The 25,102-nt window shown below is 35.6% G+C and overlaps 1 protein-coding gene across 1 annotated transcript in view; it reads right to left on the reverse strand.

The window, feature by feature from the left end:
* LOC149802584 (DNA-dependent protein kinase catalytic subunit-like) overlaps nucleotides 1-25,102 on the reverse strand; it is a 407,613-nt gene that overhangs the window by 339,558 nt on the left and 42,953 nt on the right. Inside the window, exons 11-13 of the mRNA XM_089951857.1 lie at nucleotides 14,077-14,172; nucleotides 5,509-5,591; nucleotides 426-679 (exon numbers count right to left, since the gene is read on the reverse strand). Coding sequence (XP_089807983.1) covers nucleotides 426-679; nucleotides 5,509-5,591; nucleotides 14,077-14,172 — 433 coding nt within the window. The remainder of the gene's footprint in view (nucleotides 1-425; nucleotides 680-5,508; nucleotides 5,592-14,076; nucleotides 14,173-25,102) is intronic.

Genomic DNA, 25,102 nt, shown 5'->3' on the forward strand with positions numbered 1-25,102 from the left:
CTAGAATGGTGAACAATAGAGATTTCATGACAGACGAGTGACGACATGCCATCCCATAAGCTTAAAATTTTAACAATGAGCTTAATCTAGGGTGCAAAATCATGTCAAGTTTGACAGAATCATGTGCAGTTTGATAGAATCATGTACAGTTTAACAGAATCAAGTAGTTTGACAGAATCATGTACAGTTTGACAGAATCATGTACAGTTTGATAGAATCATGTACAGTTTGATAGAATCATGTACAGTTTGAAGGAATCATGTACAATTTGACAGAATCATGTACAGTTTGATGGAATCATGTACAATTTGACAGAATCATATACAGTTTGATGGAAATATGAACATGCAAATGAACATTAAGGCAATCACTACGTGAAAGTTCCACTATGATGGGCTCAACAACAAAAATATAACTATATTTACCAAAGCCTGACAGAATCTGTGAGAAAGTGACCCCCTTAGGCATGACAGCCAGCAGTACAGACAAAATTGCCTTCTGACACAGGAAGTGCTTGGTGGTATGGATTCGTGGCAGATTTTCTAGAAGCAGTACAAGCAGGTACTCCAGTGACATGGCATAGGACTCCGATACATCATCCACTTGTCTCACAATGTTAGCTAGGGATTCCAAGTAGCTCGACAAGTTGTACAGTCTATTCTCTAAATCCTCCACAGTGCTTTAGTTAGAAAAGTAATCATAAAAAAAGATTCATAACTCTCATGATCATGTGGAATTTGCTAGATATCAATCTCTGACTAAATCTAGTTAACCTATTTTCAAATCTGATTGTACCAAAATGTATTATACTCTCACTGTCATAGCTGTGACATGTTGTGAGATGGTCTTTAATGTGAAGTGACATGTTTTGAGATGGTCTTTAATGTAAAGTGACATGTTGTGAGATGGTCTTTAATATGAAGTGCTCCTGGGAAAACACAGACCCTCAACTGACAAGAGCCATTATGAAATTACTATTTTTCACAAGGTACCAGCTTTCATGGCTGCAAACAACCTACTTAAAAACCCATTGAACAATTGTTCTCTTGTAGAATCAATACAATCTCTTATCCAATTAAAACATATAAGGACTGAGGCAAAACAATATGTGTTTCCTACTGCACTGGTTTTAAAATTAGGATAGGTTTGTAGCTTTAAAAAAAAAACTATAAATATATATATATAATGATCAGTATATATAATATACTGTACTAAGCATTTCAAGTATTGGGCTAAACTGGCTCAATTTGATGCACAAAGCAATTTCATAAATGGTGTTGGGGGGGGGGGGTCCCAGGGAAAAAGTGCTAGGGTGAGCAACAAAAATTTGAGACAGTCAGCTGACTGGAGATACACATATTGTTCTGCCCTGACTGTAAGGGGGGCGCTCACCAGTTATTATGTACTTTTGAGAGAGTAACGTATGTAAGGTGAAGTTGTTTGCATTTAAAACAAGCACAATGGAGAGAATGTTGACATACCTTTATGCTGCATTAATGTAATGTGGATGATGTTTCTTTGGATATTGTACTTTTGGAAACTGTGCATGATCAAGGCACACTGCTAACTAAAATGACTGCTCCCTTGTGCTAAATAAATCAGCCTGAATTATTCTAAAGTACACTATCTGTAGCAGCTATTAAAATAGGGAAAATTAATTTTGCCAGACTGGACAATACCAGCTACTGAAAGTGCAATGAATGAATTACCAAATATATCAAATGTAAAAAAAAAGTTACCGGCTCTTTTTTTATACAATTTACCCCTGAAGTTCAGGAAGTGAAAATGACCAAGTGTAGCAAACACTTTTTTTAAATGTGAACATCTGGAGTAAGGCCAAGCTGTATACTCTATAACCCATATTACACCCATCAATCATACACCATAAAAAAAGGAAGTAAAGGTTCTTTGAACTATACCTAAGATATACAAGGTCTTTTTTAAATAGCCAGTATAACCAGTGAGGAAAGCCAGGTAAATTCTTTTTCTATAAAATTCAAACCCTATGTAAAATACAAAACTGTAGATCGCCACCAAAATGATAGAATCTGTTCTCTTTCTCACAAATTTGAGTCCTGACAAAAATGTAATTCTTTCACAAAATCACAAAACAATTTTCCAAAGAATCTATTTATAATAATAATAATAATAATAATGATAATAATAATAATAATAATAATAATGAGGAAATTGTGTAGCGCCTAATCTCTAGAAGCTCTAAGTGCTTTACGACATTCAACAACACCTAAAACATAAAAAACATATATAATGATATGATTACAAAAACAAACACCACGAAATTAGAAAACATAAAAAAATGCTGAGAATATTTCAGGTAGGAAACATTATTAGGTCTTTAAGTTTGTTCTTGCAGTCGAAATAAGTGAGTTTTGAGAGCACTCTTGAATGGGATCACTGTGTCTTTGTGTCTAAGTTCAGTGGGCAATTCATTCCACATTGCTGGGCCTTGGTATGCAAAAGAACGCTGTCCATATGACTATTGAGATATTGAGATGAACCAGACAGAACTGAGTTACAATAGTCCAGTCTTGAAAGTACTAATGAACACACAAGTGTTTTAGTAACATCAACTGAAAGATATTTGAGAATGGAGCTGATGCATCTCAGCTCAAGATATGCAGCCTTGCATATGTTCATGACATGTTGGTGCAATATGAGAGTACTGTCCAGAGTAACACCTAGGTTTCATACTGATTGTGTGAATTTAATGTTGGTGTTGCTGATATTTTTTGTTTGAGGTAAATGATGTGAATGAGAAAGTCTTTGTATTGTGATCAGAATGGCCTCAGTTTTATCATCATTCATCTGCAGCTTGTTACATGTCATCCATGATTTCACATCAGAAATGCACCTCTCTACACCTTGAATGGCAGCATCAACTTCAGTTGGGTGGCTAGATTTGTATATTTGGGTGTCATCAGCGTACAATTGGTGATACACTGCATGTTGATCTATGACACTTGCGAGCGGCTGAGTGTATAGAATGAAGAGAACAGGTCCAAGAAAATACCCCTGTGGAACACCACAACATAGATCAACTGGGCTGGAGTGTATTCCATTCGCAGATACAATTTGTGTCATGTTGACCAAGTAGGACTTGCACCACAGTAAGGCTGTATCATGAATGCCAAATACATGCTGGAGACGGTGAAGTAATATATCATGGTCTATTGTGTCAAATGTTGCAGACAAATCAAGGAGGGTGAGTACTGTAATCTTTCCGCATACCAAAGCAAAGAAAACGTCATTAACTACTTTTAGAAGAGTAGTTTCAGTACTGTGGCTAGGGTGATATGCAGACTGTACATTGCTAAATAGACTGTTTGAATTCAGATGAGATACAAGATGGGATAGAACAACCTTTTCTAAGATTTTTTATATGAATGGGAGATTAGAAACTGGACGGTAGTTCTTTAAATGATTATGGTCTAGTGTTGGTTTCTTCAGCAGAGGCTTTACAATGGCAGTTTTGAAAAATGATGGGAATTCCCCGGAGGAGAGAGAGGTATTAATAACATCAGTTAGTGAAGGCAATACTGGATCTTTGCACTCAAGCAGCAGTGATGTTGTAATTGGATCAAGTTCACATGACTTTGGTGCACTCTTCATCAGGATTGTACATACAAAATCCATAGAGACAGGTTCAAATGCTGCTAATGGTTGCCGCTCAAATTCTGTATCCCAACTGTATGGTGACGACAAGTCAACTGAAATTATGGTGTCAAGCTTATCTCTAATGGTTTGTACTTTGTCAAGGAAGAAATCTGCAAACATGTCCAGATGGTTGACTGGAGAGAAGGTAGTTGGAGGTGGTGTAGATTTGTTCCTTGACATTAGCTTCTTAGTAATCTCAAAGAGCTCTTTGCATCTGGAACTTTCCATGATCTTAGTAGTGTAGTGGGCTGATTTCGCTGCACGGACTATATCTGTGACATTCTTCTTAGTGGCTTCATAGATTTGCTTATGAATAGTGAGTCTGGTGGAAAGCCAAAGCCTCTCAGCTTTACAGTGGTCTCTTTTAGCAGTGCGAAGCTGGTCCCTAACACTGCTATACCATGGAGAATACTTTTGAATTGATACTCTGCACTTGGTAGCTGGGGCATGTTTGTCGAGCAATGAATGCAGGCAGTTATCGAGTTGCTCTGCTGTAGGAGGTAAGCAAGTTGTTAGGTTTGCTTGGATGTCATGCATTATTTTGGTTATAGTGCTTCTTTAAATCTGCCATGTCATCAAACAAAAGACTGCATAGATGCGACACAGATGTGTCTATTATTCAGGCATAAGGATGCCCTTCTGATGAACAAAAAGACCAAGTTGAGTCCATGATCAAAGCTGTAAAACTAGTGATCTTGATGCAAAATGAATTGCTTAAGCTTCATAATGACTCATCCAAAGTAAGAAGAAAATCCTTCATCAGGTTTAAAAAATATGAGTAAATGAAAACTACTTTAATCAAAACCATAACACACATTTTTTATGACTGAACTTTATCCCAAGACAAATGGGAGAGTGAGCATGTCAATCGCTTCATAAAGATTCATCGCAAGTATAAAGAAAATATAAAATGGGATTAGAAAGGATTAAAATAAGGAGAAAAATTAAACCAAAACTATAATGCACAATTTCTATGATTGTGGCATTGACCACAAGGGGTCAAATAAGCAGGCAATCATGTTGTAGATTGCCAAGCTTGATAACTGATTCATGCCAAGTATGATGAGAACCTACTAAAGGATTTAATATATATATATATATATATATATATATATATATATATATATATATATATATATATATATATATATATATATATATATATATATATATATATATATATATATATATATATATATGAATGAAAATGAGATTAAAAAACCTTAAATTTTGACAAAGACACTGACACACTTGGAAAGTCACTTCCATGTCTTGCTTCCAACTAATGCAGACAAGGGACAAAAATGATATAATGAAATTGATAATTAGCTGAAAGATAAAATTCATCTCAGATACATTGCAATAAATATTATCGTTAGATGTTAAACCATATACATGGGAGCTAAAATGAATACTTGTCACAACTTTTCACAATTTCAGACTCAAACACAAATTGTATAGAAAAATTCACTTTTTCTCTGCGGAAATAAATTGAGATTAAAAGTAATGAACTTTCTTAAAGTTCATGAAGTCATGTGTGTTTATCAGCCGCTACAAGAACCATGATTTACTGAGTGGACAACAATATTAAAGTTGATGATATCTCATAACAATATTATAACAAGCTTTAAACTTGTGAAATCTCAAACGTTAAATATTTATGCACACAGTGAAAATATTCAGCAGCATCAAGTGTATTCTGGCATCCAATGTGGATATTTAATGAAGCTGGAACTTTCAATAGGAAAAACTATAACCACAAGCTGCAAAATTAATACCCCAAAGAACCCAATGAATATCAAGTTTATGTTGTGATATATTGTCATGTTTTACCCTAAAAACTGCTGCTCCGTTTTAGTCATCATCTCAGTGAACATGAACTGCACATCATTTCCAGACAGGAATGTACGACAAGGCTGAAAGAAAAGTGTATATATTGGCTAAAATATTTTCAACAAAAATCTTTAGGAAACTAGATCTGAAGACATCCATAGTACCGTAAATTCACTTTTTTTCATGCAAGTACTAATTTCCATCCTGAAATTAAAGAACCAATGCGGAATGATCCTTCTCAGGAAACAATACTGCTCTGTTCCAAATACAACAAATTTACAACTGATGAAAATAAATAACTGCAAATACACAAAAGTTAATACCCATGAAAGTAAATGAATACAGCTTGCAAATAATTTTCTTAAGTAATTAAGACACCATCCTCAATTTCCACTGAAACTCCCTCGTACTGCCTGCCAAGTCTCAATAACAAAAACCTATATTCTGAAGCAGTGCAGTGCAAATAGATATTTCCCAGGATAAGAAGATAGTCATTCTAATACATTTGTCAAAAAGTAGTGGGCTTATTCACAGATAAAGATGTCTGTTCTCTTCTTGACAGAGAATCAGGCAAGACCAAATATGAAATGAAAGTATCTGATCTGGACGTCAATGTTGCTCTGTCTGCACCAGTTATATATGGGGTGATATGTCACCACCACTGAGTTGTCTGATATGATGAGATCCATCTCATTCTGAAGATGGCCGCGTGAAAATGAAAGCTTTCATCTCCAAAAGATTGACGTGGAGACCTGTGTTCTCCATACCCCACTGGTCATTGACAGTTTCAAAGCCAGGTAACATATAGGTTCCTCAGCCATTTGTGCTTGCATTTGTACACAAGTCACATCCAGGTACAGCTGTTCGAGAGGTATGGCTGCATCACTGGTCCAGGGATGATACTATCTCACTTGTTACACTGTACACTAATCATGTGGCATAGCAAGGTCATCTTCAAAGAGCACATTTAGAGGCAACTGAATGATATAAGACCCACTGGTACAAACAACAGAATTAGAAAAACTTGTGTTGGAAACGGATTTTGCAAGGACAATGTTTCAGACCACCTGAAGATGTACCAGGTTGAGGTGAGAAAATCCACAACCAGATGGACAAACTGATGGAATGATCAAAAAACCTAGATGATGTAAAATGGAAACGAGATCATTCTTTTCTTTGACTATAATGAAACTGATCATATGTTTCTGGAGGACATCGTCCAAATATGGTACAGGGAATACGATACATTGGACTAGTTTCATTAAGGCCCATGGAATTATGTTCAAACTGGGTGAGTGGTGAAACCGATAACAATTTCCTCAGTATGTAAACCTCAGGAATGGATGGACTGTAACATGTGAATATGCATAAGATTGAGACAGACAGCAAATTCGTTTGAACAGATGGAAAGCTGGACTGATCTTGACATCTCCATCTTGATTGCCATTGGCCTTCCTAACCAAAAAAGGCTTGGAAAAAATTGCCATAGATGCCAATCCCAGCAACAAAAAAGTGGCCACTATATTGGAAACGAGCTTCAAAGTGGCATGTTGTCATTTTCCAATGTAGAAGTAGGCAAAGTCTGATTGGAACATAGTTCTTGTCCAATGCCAGGAGATCTGTGAAGGTGTCAAAATGGGTCTTATACCAGTGAGATTGCAAAAACTGATGGAAGTTAACTTTCAGAAAAATTACCTGGGTCACTGATCTTGGCTGATAGACAAGGCAAAAATTTTTTATTTGTTTCCGACTGTGAAAAATTGCCCAACTGTAGAGATATCAAGATAGAACATTCTCGAAACCATAGATGAGGCTAGGCATTTGTTTCTAAGTCGCTCACAGACCCTGTCCAAGTTGGTAAGCCATGAATAAATGGCTAGCAGTATCCTTGGGATAAAGTCCTGGAATCAGTAAGACTGGTTTGTCATAATCAAAACATCCAAAATAGTTGTCCGGTGTACTGACAACAGTGTACACAGCTATACTGCCAGAATTATTGGAAATGTTGGATGGATGGAATTATCTGATCTGAGGCAAAGTGAACACTCCATGGCTCTACTTGATGAGGCATAGGACAATATGTAACAGATGCCATAACTTCAATGAATAGTATGGATCAATAGCCAGCCAGCTGGACAGTACAGTCAGTAGCTGATATGGCATCTAATCTGAAGTGCAGGCAGATGGTATAGACCAAAATCCAGACACCTAGACGGTATGGTTGGCAGCTGAGAGAGTATCAAAAATTAGATGTGACTAGACAGTATGGATCGAGACCCTGACAGCTGGATGGTATGGTCTGCAGCCAAGATGGTATAAAAAGTGAGGTGTGGCTAGACAGCATGGCTCATTCAAGTCAATATGTGAACCATGCGGTCTAAGAATGCAGAAACTAAGTCAGCAAAGGTGACAAAATTTCATATTTATGTTCAAAATTCAAAATATAATGTATACCACCTGTAGAATAATCCTTAATACATCTGAAAATAACAAAATCCTCAATGGATGGAATGAAAATAATACAAATATCCACTTCGTTTCAGGAGGTCAAGTGAACAAAGACTTCTCTGTTCACAGCAAAAGTTTAAACTAGCTCCACCTGTAAGTAGCAAGAGGAGGTAATTGGCAAAAGCGGTTGTCATTTGTCTACGTATTATAGAAAGATGAATTTCCATCTTTGGGAAGGCTGGATTTGGGAGGTAGTATGGTTTATATTCTTAATGTTAATGTATCAAGGAATGTATTCAAAGGAGAAAAAGGGATGCCACTGAGTAGGGCACAAGAAATAAATAACCACCACTTTTAGCAAAGTTTTGCAGAAACTCTCATCAATCTCTACTACCTGTTGGAGATCAACTCTGAGAGCTCAATAATTCATACAATCCACATGGAATGAAGACGAATAATGTTGTGCTGATCGAATATTCCATAGCCAGTTAGAATTGGTGCTGGGAGGGATTAAGATTCAATTTCTCCCTGTTCTCTATAATGCTTGGTGACAGAAAAGTAAGATAGTATGGCTGTTCTTGGTCCTGTAAAAAAATTGAATATACTTTCATTATTGATGAGGAATAACTGAACAAGGTGATGATGCAGTTGATTGTTTTCATAAACATCTATTGGATGAGACTGAGAATGAATAGCAAAGCATGAAAAACCATGTCTTGGAATGCAAAGTGAAGAAATTTGAGTGAAGCTTGATGGATAGGGATATGGAAGTATGCATCAGTCAGACCAATTGCAAACCCATCCTTCTTGCTAGAAAGCGATCAAAACTGTGATGCTTCCAGCTTCAATTTCGCATGATTATGCATGTTTTGAAAATGCTGAGATCCATCACCAGCCTGAGTTTGCCACTGGCTTCTAGAACCAGAAACATTTCTCAGTTAGAACTCCCTCGAATTTGGTTTGCTTGGAGCAAAATTTCTGACTTCTGGATCAGCCAGAATCTCTGTCATGGAAAGGGAACATGAAGAGAAGGGTGTTGGATAAATTAAATCTAAACCCCTTAGAAACAATTATGATCATCCATTAGTTCTGCAGAAAGGTAACGAGATGCCACAAAGTGCTGGCAATGGAATAATGTTCTGCCTATTAACTACCTTGGCAACGTGGGCCTAAAACTCCAATACATGCTCAATGCCTAATAACCTCCTTGGCACTGTGGGCCTAAGACTCCCTTACATGCTCACTGCATATTAACCTCCTTGGCAATGTGGGCCTAAGATTCCCATACATGCTCACTGCCTATTAACCAACCTCCTTGGCAATGTGGGTCTAAGACTCCCATACATGCTCACTGCCTATTAACCAACCTCCTTGGCAATGTGGGTCTAAGACTCCCATACATGTTCACTGCCTATTAACCAACCTCCTTGGCAATGTTGGTCTAAGACTCCCATACATGCTCACTGCCTATTAACCAACCTCCTTGGCAATGTGGGTCTAAGACTCCCATACATGCTCAGAGCTTGATTTTTCATAAAGATGAAAAACTGCTATTGATACCAATTCAAGCATCAATGACATTCCCACCAAATTCTGCAATAGCCTGACCTCATATAACTATAGCGTTGACAGGATTACTGCACAATGTTCTTATGTGTGCTCAGAATGTCTACACTGCCTTTTGTAGTACCATCATGATGAAAAAGAAATGGCTAATAAGCTTTCTGAGAAGGAAAAAACTTGGAATTCACTGAATACCAGATCTGGTCCAAAAGACATTCCATGATTTTGTTCACTTTAGCAAACTGCAGAAGGAAACTGATGGAAGATGTTCATCCTCATCTAAAATGTTTACTGAGACCTTGCTCTTGTAGGTGTGGATCACAGGTAGTGGAGCTGGTCACGCAGACAATGAATAGATCTAGTAAATTTCATCGACTGCAGCTTTAAAGCAAAAAATCTGTCCACTCCATTACTCAATCATAGTGAGGTGACACAGGTATTGTCTTCATTAACTTTGAGAGTGTCTTCATCCAGCATTACATTCATGCCTGTGTAACAAATACCAAGTCATATGAAGGAAATTACCATATGTACTTGCTTATAATATGAGTCAAATTGCAAACAACAAAGATCCTGATCTGCTATATCATAATGCACCCACAAATTAGGATCTGTTGTTTGTTCTATGGATTACTCTAACAAACTGCAAAGAACCAGATCAGCCAACACATTCTGTAATGGCAGATCTGGGTCTAAGCAGTTTGCAGTTGGACTCAACTTATAAGAAAGGATATATGGTATGACATCATCCTTGAGTGTAACACAGTATTTCTCTACCAAACATGGCAACATTAGATTCACTGGCTGGACGGGCAGTCAGGCAACCAGCAATGTATCTGTCATTAGAATGGTTGGCTGGACTGCTGACTTGACAGCAAAGTAGAGAGACCCCATATGGTCTACACATAATGGGATATGCAACCAGAATGCAGCATTGATACAACTGACTTTCAGTTGCTATTCAGTATATTTAACCCATTAGATGGCTGGGCAAGCTAGGTAGCAACTGGACTGGCAAGTGACAGCAATGATGGCTGATAGAACATGTCAATGAGGCCAGTATCATACCCAAGGGTCCCAGACTTGCAGGCACTAAAGCCATGCTCAGGCATGCTAGGAATCTTACACCCACTGGGCTGCCAAAAACTGAGAGGAAAACCTCTTATTAATTCCAAGCCAGTATTGGAAAGATAAGACAAACAGAGGGATAAAAACTTCCCAAAGCTAACAATTGTGGATTCATCTGCTGAACAAGTCTCTGGAATAGGTGCAGCATAGACCCATTCAACACCATACAATTCTCTCTCTAGCTGGCCAAACATGGTAGTCCTTGACAGGATGGCTAGAAGAAGCTTAGGAGGGAAGTGTCATCATTGTATCAACCAATGGGAAGATTGCTGGGAAAACTAAATACAACACTGATCGATATCAAGGAATAATGTGGTACAACATTACTCATACTGCAGTGACAGATTAAACTGGTAAATATCCTGTAAAACAGTAACCATCTAGTGGTGGACAGGGGAGATTTGGAAGAATTTCTTCTCACTGCCTATATACATTATGGTGACTGGGAAAGACAAAATGTTTCATCTTTCTGATCAAGCAAGATTTTAGAGGCAGCAGAGTTTATTTCCTAATGTTAACGTGATATGGATCTGCATTCCTAATATTAATGTGACTGGGAAAGGTATTCAAAACTAATTACAGTTCAATTATTGCATGCACGTTATAAAAATGCAAACAAAGTTACTGAGCATAGTAAATAACTGGATTACATAAAAACAAAGTATCACCCCACAATCTCTTCAGTTAGTCCTTCCTCCAAAACATCCCATCAACCCTGCCATCTGGGTGCAGATCAATTTTTATACGGTTATATAAACCTTAAAATCCACAGATAATTACAGTGGAACCCCGCTATAACGCGATAATTGGGGTCAAAAAAATTGGATCACATTAATATCGAGGTTGTGTTCATGCGGGGTTTTACAGTATTTTACTTTTTTCAGAGAACAACTCATTGGCACATATACAGGTATTCATGTCTAATGTATAAGATGAATAGGGTATCAACACAGTTTACTATTATGCCATAATGACATGCAGTTCATCTATAATGCATGTAATTCCATTGAACAATTGTACACAGATTTACAATATTCAATAATTTTGTCCCAGATCATTGTGTCTGAATTCAACGTCTAATATACAGCATGAACAGAATATCAACACTGTTTACTTGCCATCTGATATCGCACCATCAGGGCTTGCAATTAATCCATAATATATGTAATTCCATTGCAAAAGTTGCAAACATATTTAAACTATTCAATAATTTTGTCACACATCATTATGTGTCTGAATTCAATGGGAAGAATTAACAGCAAAATTAGGTTAAGAAACATGAAGCATGTGTACAGTTCATTATGTTCTAGGGTTTATGAACGGTGTCTGTACAAATTTCATACTGCTAAAATTTTTTCACATGCGTTTCTGTGTACCTTTATCCAATGCAAATTTCCAATAATTAACACTTGTACGCCTATTCATTTGAACGAGTACAGCAAGAATAATTAACAATCAACACATGCTTTCAGTGTGCATATAACTTTTACTTCAGATTTTGTGAATATCAAAAGAAACGTGTGAAAACTACTATAGTAATCAATGCGCATAGTGCAGAGAACGACTTGTGTTTGTGAACTTGATTTTCCATAACGGTAAAATATTTTTATAAAAAATAGGAAATTAATAACAAGTTCATAAACAAACACCATACCCATGTAAAACCAGAGAACTAAGTGCAGTAGGCCTTCAATGATCACGAGTCACTTTTATAAATTGTTTTAAGCTGAACACATGTACAATTTTATACCCTTTCAATTTCCAGCTAATAAAGCGGACATTATTTACTGATCAACTGATCATGTCTAATAACACCAACAAGCCCAGCAAACATCTTGGCGGCTTTCGTTTTTTTGATGTTTATTAAATTGTGAGAATCTTTTATCAACCACCACATTGTCTCCTGATTGGTTGTGTACGCAGTTAAATAAGAAACACATGTTGGCTATTGTTTGAGCAACGATTCTATACAGAATTAATTGAAGACAATCACAAAGACGACTTACTGACTTTACTTATGGATCAGTAATAACTAACATTTCTGATAATATTTATTTTGGCATAACACTTCAAGATCATGGTGAAATTGTTAAATTCCTGAAGCCAAGCCATGATCGCATTATATTCGAATTCATACGTAAACTCTTCCCCAAAATGATAAAAAACATTTTATACACTATTTCTCATACTTTAAAAAAGTATTTTTCCAGGCACAAGAAAAATATATGTACATGTATTTAAAATTTCAGGAACCATGCCACGATTGTATTATAAATCGTATTATATTCGAATTGATACACGATCTCTTCCCCAAAATGGTAATATTTTTTTTTTGCACAAAGTGCAAATTGCATCTGTGAACTTGCTTTTCCATAACAGTAAAATATTTTTATAAAGAAATAGGAAATTAATAACAAGTTCATAAGCAAACCTCATACACATGTAAAACCCAATAACTAAGTGCTGTAGGCCTGCAATGGTCACTGGTCACTTTTATAAAAAATTTTAAAGCTGAACGCATGAACAATTTCATAACCTTTCAATTTCCAGCTAATAAAGCGGACATTATTTACTGGTCAACAGATTGCTTCTAATAACACCGCCAAGCCCAACAAAAATTTTGACAGCTTTTGTTTTTTGATGTTTATTAAACTGTGAGAATCTTTTATCAACCACCACACTGTCTGCTGCTTGGTTGTGTATGCAGTTAAAGAAGAAACACATGTTGGCTATTGTTTGAGCAACGATTGTATACAGAATTAATTGAAGACAATAACAAAGACGACTTATTGGCTTTATTCATGGGCCAGTAATAAGTAACATTTCCGATAATGTTTATTTTGGCATAACACTACAAGAACCTGGTGATATTGTTTTATTTCAGAAGCTATGCCATGATCGTATTATATTAAAATTCATATGCGAACTCTTCCCCAAAATGATAATAAACGTTTTACCCACTATTTCTCATACTTAAAAAAAAAAAAAATTCCAGATACAAGAAAAATACACATACATGTATTTAAAATTTCAGGAACCAAGCCACAATCATATTAAATTCGAATTCATTGGCGATCTCTTCCCCATAATGATAATATATTTTTTACACTATTTCAAGTACTTTGAAAAAAAAAAAAAATTCATGCACGAATGAATGTACGAAATTTGGGGAGCCACGACCGCATTATATCCGAATTTGCATTATAGCAGGGTGCGTTATAGCGGGGTTGCACTGTACATCCGAAGCTTTTAAGACTCCATCTTAAACAGTATGGGAGTGATATTATTGCATTAAATGTACTTGGATGAATATGCATAAATCAGTAAAAAGCACCTCATGGTTCTAAGATCTCCCACCCCCCAAAGTTGTGAATAAAAAAATATATACCCTCCACCACCATCCCAAAAAAACAACAAAAAAAAACTCACAGCCGCAAGAAGACCATAGCCTCTGATAGCCAGATTCAGTTCCTTGTCTCCAACATCTGTTTTCTGCATGATGTCTCTAAACTTGGTGATAAAAAACTAAAACAAAAAAGGTTTATATGTGAAATTAAAATATACCATATATAAATAGTTACAGTTAAACCTACGTGTCAATACCACTTGAGGGACTATTCTTAAGTGATCTTTATGTGCAGGTATTTATCTGTTAATTAATGTACACACAGAACCATAGCAACTCAACCTCTGCAAAAAAATGTGGTCTTGATATGCAAGTGGTTGCCATATAATTTGGTAGTCATGCTTGGTATATAATGTGGTAATCATATGCAGGTCCATGCTATATAATATGGTTCTCATATGCAGGTCCTTGCTATATGTGGTCCTCATATGCAAGTCCTTGCTATATAATATGGTTCTCATATGGAGGTCCTTGCTATATGTGGTCCTCATATGCAGGTCCTTGCTATATAATATGGTCCTCGTACACAGGTGCTTGTTATATGTGGTCCTCATATGCAGGTCCTTGCTATATAATATGGTTCTCATATGCAGGTGCTTGCTATATGTGGTCCTCATATGCAGGTCCTTGCTATATAATATGGTTCTCATATGCAGGTGCTTGCTATATGTGGTCCTCATATGCAGGTCCTTGCTATATGTGGTCCTCATATGCAGGTCCTTGCTATATAATATGGTTTTCATATGCAGGTGCTTGCTATATGTGGTCCTCATATGCAAGTCCTTGCTATATAATATGGTTCTCATATGCAAAAGCTTGTTATATCAAAAGTTTGTATACATCTTAGATACTCTATAAGAGAAACATTACTGTGAAAATTCATTTATTTTTATGGTAACAACTTGTACGGTATGGCTCAAAAGGAAAAATTTTCAGTACTTTTCATTAACTGGGGGGGGGGGGCTTCTTTCCAAAGCTGAATAATTAACTGTAAGTCATGGTCTTTAAATTTGTTGTTTGTAACAGCCATCAAATCCACAAATATTGGAACCCCACAAAAAATAACAAATTCACAGCATTTTGTGTACTTTTAACAAAAGAAAAGGAATATATATATATATATATATATATATATTTACATGTATTTTTAAGAAGCCTAAACATGATGGTATTGATTGCATGGTTCTAAATGCCTTCTAACGGCTACTGATTTCATATCTGTTCTGACTGATTTGATTTTATTGGTGTTTTGAGGCAAGGAACACAAGTTATTTAGTGGCAAGGCAAATGGAGTAAAGTGTCTTGCCCAACGTCTCTCAATCATAGCAATACCAAGGCTGATTTGATGGCAAGATTCAAACCTATACATTTACTATTATTGTTATGATATACAACATACAAGGACTATCCTACATCCCCTAGCATGCAGGGATATCCCTTCTGATGGGGAACAAAATGGGTGTATTTTGTTTTTTTCATATGACATACATATAGAGCTGTCACATTTACAACAAAATTTGACACATTTACATGTGTTGATTAATAATATATGTTGCTGAAGTATGATAGTACCTTGTTAACAAGCTAAGTATAGAAGTTCTTACATTTTACCCATTATTATGAAAGACTAAGCAACATGCAGATCCATCCCAATTATTTCAGCTAATTATACATACCTGCACTAGCTTTCAGATGGTGTCCAGGTAACTGTCATTAGGCAATGTATCATACAATTTTTACAGTAATATGACTAAGTTAATCTTAAATAAACTGCAACTTTCAATTTAAAAATGTACTAGTCTGGTCTCTGTTGAAATGTATACACACACCACATGATACAAGTACATTTAATGTAGGTTGAAATGTATAGGCATACCACATCATACAAGAACACTTAATGTAGGTTGAAATGTATAGACATACCACATCAAACAAGAACACTTAATGTAGGTTGAAATGTATAGACATACCACATCGTACAAGAACACTTAATGTAGGTTGAAATGTATAGATATACAACATCGTACATGAACACTTAATGAAGGTTGAAATGTATAGACATACCACATCGTACAAGAACACTTAATGAAGGTTGAAATGTATAGACATACCACATCGTACAAGAACACTTAATGAAGGTTGAAATGTATAGACATACCACATCGTACATGAACACTTAATGAAGGTTGAAATGTATAGACATACCACATCGTACATGAACACTTAATGAAGGTTGAAATGTATAGACATACCACATCATACATGAACACTTAATGAAGGTTGAAATGTATAGACATACCACATCGTACAAGAACACTTAATGAAGGTTGAAATGTATAGACATACCACATCGTACAAGAACACTTAATGTAGGTTGAAATGTATAGACATACCACATCGTACAAGAACACCTAATGAAGGTTGAAATGTATAGACATACCACATCGTACCACATCGTACAAGAACACTTAATGTAGGTTGAAATGTATAGACATACCACATCGTACAAGAACACTTAATGAAGGTTGAAATTTATAGACATACCACATCGTACAAGAACACTTAATGAAGGTTGAAATGTATAGACATACCACATCGTACATGAACACTTAATGAAGGTTGAAATGTATAGACATACCACATCGTACATGAACACTTAATGTAGGTTGAAATGTATAGGCATACCACATCATACATGAACACTTAATGAAGGTTGAAATGTATAGACATACCACATCATACAAGAACACTTAATGAAGGTTGAAATGTATAGACATACCACATCATACATGAACACTTAATGAAGGTTGAAATGTATAGACATACCACATCATACAAGAACACTTAATGAAGGTTGAAATGTATAGACATACCACATCGTACAAGAACACCTAATGAAGGTTGAAATGTATAGACATACCACATCATACAAAAACACTTAATGAAGGTTGAAATGTATAGACATACCACATCGTACAAGAACATTTAATGTAGGCTGAAATGTATAGACATACCACATCGTACAAGAACATTTAATGTAGGCTGAAATGTATAGACATACCACATCATACAAGAACACTTAATGAAGGTTGAAATGTATAGGCATACCACATCATACAAGAACACTTAATGAAGGTTGAAATGTATAGACATACCACATCGTACAAGAACACTTAATGAAGGCTGAAATGTATAGACATACCACATCATACAAGAACACTTAATGAAGGTTGAAATGTATAGGCATACCACATTATACAAGAACACCTAATGTAGGTTGAAATGTATAGACATACCACATCATACAAGAACACCTAATGAAGGTTGAAATGTATAGGCATACCACATCATACAAGAACACCTAATGTAGGTTGAAATGTATAGACATACCACATCATACAAGAACACTTAATGAAGGTTGAAATGTATAGACATACCACATCATGCAAGTTGACTTAATGAAGGTTGAAATGTATAGACATACCAAATCACATAAGTTGACTTAATGAAAGCTGAAATGTATACACATACCACACCATACAAGTTGACTTAATGTAGGCTGAAATGTATAGACATACCACATAGTACAAGTTGACTTAATGTAGGCTGAAATGTATAGACATACCACATAGTACAAGTGGACTAAATGAAGGTTGAAATGTATAGACATACCACACCATACAAGTTGACTTAATGTAGGCTGAAATGTATAGACATACCACATAGTACAAGTTGACTTAATGTAGGCTGAAATGTATAGACATACCACATAGTACAAGTTGACTTAATGTAGGCTGAAATGTATAGACATACCACATAGTACAAGTTGACTTAATGTAGGCTGAAATGTATAGACATACCACATAGTACAAGTTGACTTAATGTAGGCTGAAATGTATAGACATACCACATAGTACAAGTTGACTTAATGTAGGCTGAAATGTATAGACATACCACATAGTACAAGTTGACTTAATGTAGGTTGAAATGTATAGACATACCACATTGTACAAGTGGACTAAATGAAGGTTGAAATGTATAGACATACCACATTTGACTAGTTGACGTAATGTAAGCCAAAATGTATAATAATAATAATAATCATAACAATAATAATGACCTTACTTAAACAGGGTAACACGATTAGCTAAGAACTAATCTACCTTCAGGCCCTCATACAAAGGAATTTATTTATTTTAGCTGCATCTCTGAAGCCACTGGATATATTGGATTTGGAAGAAGGAAACAGAGTGGGCATTTCTAATCTCAACTGGAATACTATTCCAGAGCAGAGTTCCAGAGTATTGGAAACTTTTTTTAAATAACTCCTTTTTTGATTTGGGAATTTGATACTGTTTGGTAGACATGGATCACAGGTGGGGAGTATTACCAGGTAGCTTATACTGGGATAGTGATTGTAAATATTCAGAAGCACTATTATGGGATATCCTGTACATTAATTTGGCTTTTCTCAAACAGATTTGGTCTTTAATAGGTAATATTTTTAACTTACCAGCTAAATTTTTCTTGCTTTCTTTCTGGATTGATATTAGCCCTAATGCTCTTTTTTGAAGATGTGCCAGTTTTAATAAGTTTTTATTATTTGAATTACCCCATACTGTATTACAGTAGTCTAAATAGGATTGTATGTAACCATTATAAAATAGTTTTCTGTGCCTTTCAGGGATAAAATGTCTTATCCTACTGAGCAGCCAAAAACTTGAATCGACTTTTTTTACTGATATGTTTGATATGTTCAGTCTATGATAGGTTATTATCTACCAAAACACCAAGTAGTCTACCTTTTTTGCCATGTTAAGATAAGTAATATTTTAGTTTCACTAGTATTTACCACCATGCCATTTCATGTGCACCGGTTTTTCAGTTTGTTTAGGGCATCCTGTAAAGAAATTTCGAGTTCATGCTTTGTGTTTTGGATGTCTGACAATGTTGTGTCATCTGCATAGAGATCTGAAGATGATATTGTCTCTTAGTAAAAGTGGTAGGTCATTAATAAATTATAAAAAATAGTAATGGACCTAGAATTGAGCCTTGTGGTACTCCATATCTAATTGTTCCAGGTTCAGACAGAACATGATTTATGTTAACATGTTGTTTTCTCTCACTTACGTATGAATTAAACCATCTAATTTTTCTTTCATCACATTGGTAGATTTTCAGTTTCTTCAAAAGGATTTTATGATCCACCATGTCAAAAGCTTTCCTGAAATCTACAAATACAGATCCTATTATTCTACCTTGGTCAAGTGCTTGAAGCCATTTATCAGTTAGGGAGATCAAGGCAGTCTCACAGGAATGTTTCTATCTAAAGCCTGATTGATCAGGGTGTAACAGCAAGTGTTTGGTTAAATATGACATGAATGAGTCATGGACATGTTTTTCAATCAATTTTGACAAGTTTGGTAGTATTGAGATTGTTCGATAGTTATCAGCGTCATCCTTAGAACCAGATTTGTGAATAGGAGTTACTTTTGCAGTTTTCCATATTTTGGGGACAGATGAGGTTGCAATACTTAAATTGACTATGAATGTTATGCTATCTACAATAGCAGAGGCAGAAGATTTAATGAGTCGTGGACCAATCTGATCAACTGTAGCTTTCTTGGTATCAAGTTCACTGAGACATATTTTAACAAAGTTTCTGATACTGGTTCGATAGAGAAACATACCTCCTTAGAGATTTTGCTGCTGCAGAACTTTTTCAGTTCATTAAAATTGTTCTCTATCACTGGTTCTTTTAACTTTGTGATAATGTTGGTGAAAAAATAATTGAAAACATTTGCAATGTCAGTGCCATCAGTGACTATGGTGTCATTTACCAGAAGTGAGTCAATTTTATTTGTCTGATCCTTTTGTGTTCCTCCAGTGAGTTCATTGAAGACTTTCCAAATGGAGTTTGTGTTGCTCTTTTTGTTTTCAAGCAATGATTGATAATAATTTTTTTAAGATTTTAATATTTTATTTCTCCATACTTTATATTGTGCATGGTTTCCCATAGCCTTGAACTGGTCTCGTATTTTCATAGCATCTAGGATTTCAGTAGTAAGCCAATTAGGTTGAATTTCAGTCTTTACTCGATGTACTTTCAGCGGTGCATGCTTAGATACTACATTCATGAATAAGTCCACACCCTCAGAACTTCATCAATGTCATCCAAAGTTTGGATCATATTCCATGGAACTTTATATAGGTCATTGAGAAATTGTTCTTCATTAAAAATTTTGAACAATCTGTAAGTGATTGTTTTGTGTATATTTATCTTATTTTTCTTGCATTTAACCTTTATTGTCAAAAAAGTAGGATAGTAGTCACTAAGACCATCTTTCGGTACATTAACACAAGCCACATTGTCTGGTAGGTTGGTATAAATGTGATCAATAAGAGTGCTTGATTTTTCTGTTACCCTTGTGGGCTCATTTACCAGCTGGTCTAGGTCTAATGATTCAATAAATTCCATCCAGTTGTTCCTTATTGGAGTATTGAGAAGGTCCTTATTTATCTCTACGAGTATATATGTTTCTTTCTCCTGTACAAGGACATTTTCCATTTGTTTCAAAAAGTTATCATTCCAAGTTGCTTTGGAGGAAGGTGGCCTACAAATGAAACAAACTAGGAATGATTTTGCATTATTTTGAAAAATTTCCACCCATATACTCTCAATTTCATGTGACTCCAAGTCAAGTTGCATTCCTGCATTTACATCTTCCCTAGTATATACAACAAGACCTCCCCCTGCTGTCTCTCTGTCCCTGCGTAATGGTTTATTGTAGCACTGCCAGTGAAATAGATCATCATTGTGGTTAGCATTTAATTTGGGTCCTAAAACATGTATATTATTTTCCTTGGAAGACAACATTAACTTAATCTGGTCAATTTTTCCCACTATACCTTGTACATTTAAGTGACCTATGTTAAAACCTTTTGTATTTAGTTTCATATCAATTATATGTATGTCATCATTCAATGGGATACTCACTGAGATTGTCTCCATACTACTTTTATCATTCTGACATCCTATTTCTATATTTAAGTGTTCATATATATTTGCGTCTTCAAAGTCACATGCATATACCCTGAAAAACCATTAACTTTTGCAATTACAATAGTGTCAACTGAATAGTTAGAGAAAAGAATCTCACTAGGTACATTTAGATTTGTTGTACATGAAGCACTGGCATTCTCCTCTTTGCCAGCTTCCTAGTATGTATAAATACACTGATTGGCAGAGTCTTTGTTTGTGTCCATATTTATGGCATGTGAAGCACTCAATCTGTCTGCCATGATGGCATACCTGCATCACATGACCAGTTTCTCCACAATAGAGACAGTACTCTTCATTACAGTGCCTGAAAATGGGGGCATACATGTTAATATTTCTCTGTAGTTAGAGGTTCCTTTTCTACTTAAATGAATTTTGTCTCTGTGGTAGAGGCTTAGGTTGACATCCTGGTTCTGAAGAAAGAAAGATGTGTATTCTGGAATGTACTGTGGGTTGAAGTCTTCACATAGGTAAATTATCAGATCATTGATTTCTTTCACTATGGTGTCCACATGAGGAGGTAGTCCTGATATCATTATTTTACATGTGTTTGGGCTGCAATACCTAGCAGCATACAGTAAACTTTCAAAATATGGTCATTTTACATTTTCTCTTGGCTGGTATTGGGATTGTCTGTGTCTGAGCATCTGACACTGTTGCTATTTGGGAGTCTGTCTGAATTGATATTTCACATGAAGTTACTTGCTCATTAATCCTTCCCTTTGCTGACTTAATAGCATGTAAATGTAGTCTTAATTCTTCAATTTGGGCCTCCAAGTTCCTAATTGTTTTTTGATGTACACACATGGAGAAATCATTAAGGTTTAAGCCATCACTGCTGTGGTCATGATTTATGGAGCGTGTAATTGCCTGATGCTCTGGAGGGGTGTTAATTTTATTGCCTGAGTCATTTGGGTCAAAGACTTTAGGAGCTGTTTCATGTTTGGTACTACATCTAGTTACTGGTGTAGATGTCAGCATATAACTGCCTTTAGCATGGGTATTCTCATCCTGTCTACATTTACAGATAATATGATCTAACCATGTGGAACAATTCAGCCCCTGTATGTGTAGGACACATGATGTTTTATACAATGTTGCTGTCGGTGTTTTCTCTTGTGTTTTGTAGATAATACCCCTTTTGAACACTTGAACTGCAAGGTTCTGAATTCAATATCTGTTTTACAAACTCAAACTTTTGTGGATCTATATGCACAGTGATACTGTATTTATTATGTTTGACCCTCAGGAATTCTGGATAAATGTCAACCATATTGGATAACTCCAAATCATCATCTGTACCAATGTTTTCATTTTCACTCTGAACATGACTTTCCTGCATGGGATTATCTGTGTGGCTCTGATCTTCAGGTATATCAGACATACTAAAGCCAGAGAATGATGCAGAAAAGGTTGAGCTGAGTAAGAAACCTACAAGGCTGGTATTCAAATATGTTTCCATGATTCTGATATTTTCAGCTTGTTCATAACAGTGATAGAAAGTATATAAATCCTTATATATGACTAGCACATATCCATAAACTTTTGAATGAAACTTGCATAATGTGTTTGAGATGGTATCAACTGAAGTTCAGAAATGGTAGATGTAGTTCAATTTCAAGTTAATCCACTTCAGTAGTCATCTTGGACAACCTAAAATGCTTTGTTATGAACAGGTTTCCAAATTAACTTGAATAAATGAAAACGTGCACATTAAATTTCACTTACACTAACTTAATATTGTCATAAATCCAGTATAAATTATGGCAATAGGTATTAGCATATTTAACACCAGTTTTTCCACCAAGTTCATTGAATTGAGTGGAGCTGTGTTAAGACCATATATACATGGCAGCCATCTTTTCATAGACTTGGATCACATGTCCATGCCTATTTATATTTTATATTACTTGCTATCCACACATATGTTGTCAACAAATTAATCACATTTTATATAGTTTCCACTTCCATCAGATGGTTTTAAGAAACATTACTAATTCTTGATAACAGGAAACAGATCCAGGGAATTACTGGTGTGCAACATGGACTCTAAGATTTTAGAAAAGCATTTGACCTGGTCAAAAACGAAAAATGAACAGGCATACCAAAATCGGACAAGTACACTTAATGTGGGATGAAATGTATACACATACCATATGATACAAGTACACTTAATGCAGGTTGAAATGTGCACACCTATCACATGGTACAAGAACAGTTAATGCATGTTGAAATGTACACACATATCACATGGAACAAGCATAGCTGCAAAACCCTGAGAAAAAAAATACTGACAACTTATGACTAAAATACTGATTTTCAGAAGAAAAAAAAAGAATTTTAAAAGTGAATGCATATGTAACTATTTACAATATATACAACCATCAGTAAAGAAGGACAATAACTTAATTATCTAATGTCAATGATGCCTTGGGTGCCTAATCAGAAGGTGCAAGAGTGCAACACACTCTCTCAGACACAGGCTGTTTATAGGAGCCTTTTCCACACCTAGCATTTTCAATCATTATTGATTCCAATGTACCATTTTAGACTGATGATCTGAATTCTGTGTGAGTTTTTTTTTAAATGAACTGTTTTTGTTCTAGCACATGAGTAATCCTTTGAGATTTTACTGTCTGGAAAAAGTGTTTAAAATAAATCAACAGCAATACTAGCAACTTAAAGAGGAGGGTTCATTTCTAATTTTTTTTTAGTAAAACGAAATACATCAAGGTTCTCTCGGGTATCTATAAACACTGTAAGTTCAGGCAGTGTTGTTGATGACGAAGATGCAAGTTTATTAGCTTTGCATGCTGTTTTATGACGTGGGGGCCTCCATGCCCCATAGTGAAATCACGATTATACAATTTGCAAAACACAAAGTTTCCTAATTTACTAGATGGTTTACAAATCTAATTATGACTGCATAATTGTTCTTTCACTTCTGTTTTCTTTTCTTTGCTGGAGAAAATTCTGAATCTTATGCTTTCTTTTTCGACATGACGAGAAGTTGAATATTACAAAGATGAGATACAGTGATAGTGGCAATCACTTGGGCTCGTTACCAAGAAAATCACAAGTAGCCATCAATGAAAAGAAGGAGGAGGGGGGTCCAACCTGTAACAATGTACCCTGCCCCCCCCCCCCCGGGCTTTATATTCATTAGATACTCTTAGTTGTCTTGGTATCAAGCCCCTGTGGTAGCAACTGCTTTGCACAATCCAATACAGTGGTTCAAGACTGGCATGGTAGCCTCAATTTTCAATGAACCAATCATATTTTAGAACTCTATTTCCCTACACATATGTGACACATCTACTCTCAGAATGGAACCGGGTGTCCATTCTAAACAGAAAATTGCAAGGAAATTTTGTATTTAATTTTTATTATTTTAAAAACTGACATTTAATAAGACAATTGTACACGTATATTCAGGTCCCCAAAATACAGGACAAATACGGGGAAAAATGGGACACTTGGCAGCTATGCATAAGTATACTTAATGTAGGTTAATTCAAGAAAAGCAGCAACAGTGTTACATATGGAGGCCAATTAGCATCTGTTGGAGGACATCCCAAAACACATTAGCAGAAATATCAAACAAAATGGTTGACATCTCAACCAACTGTTGCTATTAAAATGTAAACTTAACTTTCTTATTTAATGACCCTGACCAATGATCAATGACAGGTTCAGCTGTGAGGTGCCTTTCCTCAAATATAATGCAACTATGAAATTAATAAACGAGTTTGCACTGAAAAAGCAGAATTATGTGGAATCCAATATGACATTTTTACAGCTGCTGTGACCTCGAACTGTCTTCTAGTTTCAAGAATCAATCAGGAGGTCAAATACACACTACCTGTTAAGTTTGATGAAAACTGGGTCACAGTAGCTCAACTTGACCCAGGTGAGCTACCAGTAGCAAAATGAAATATAATTACATCAGATCCAGTGAACTGTTTGTTTATAAGGTAATTCATCTTAAT

Source organism: Sinohyriopsis cumingii, chromosome 3 (genome assembly GCF_028554795.1).
Source record: "Sinohyriopsis cumingii isolate HCF-2022 chromosome 3, ASM2855479v2, whole genome shotgun sequence".
Lineage (NCBI taxonomy): Eukaryota > Metazoa > Mollusca > Bivalvia > Unionida > Unionidae > Sinohyriopsis > Sinohyriopsis cumingii.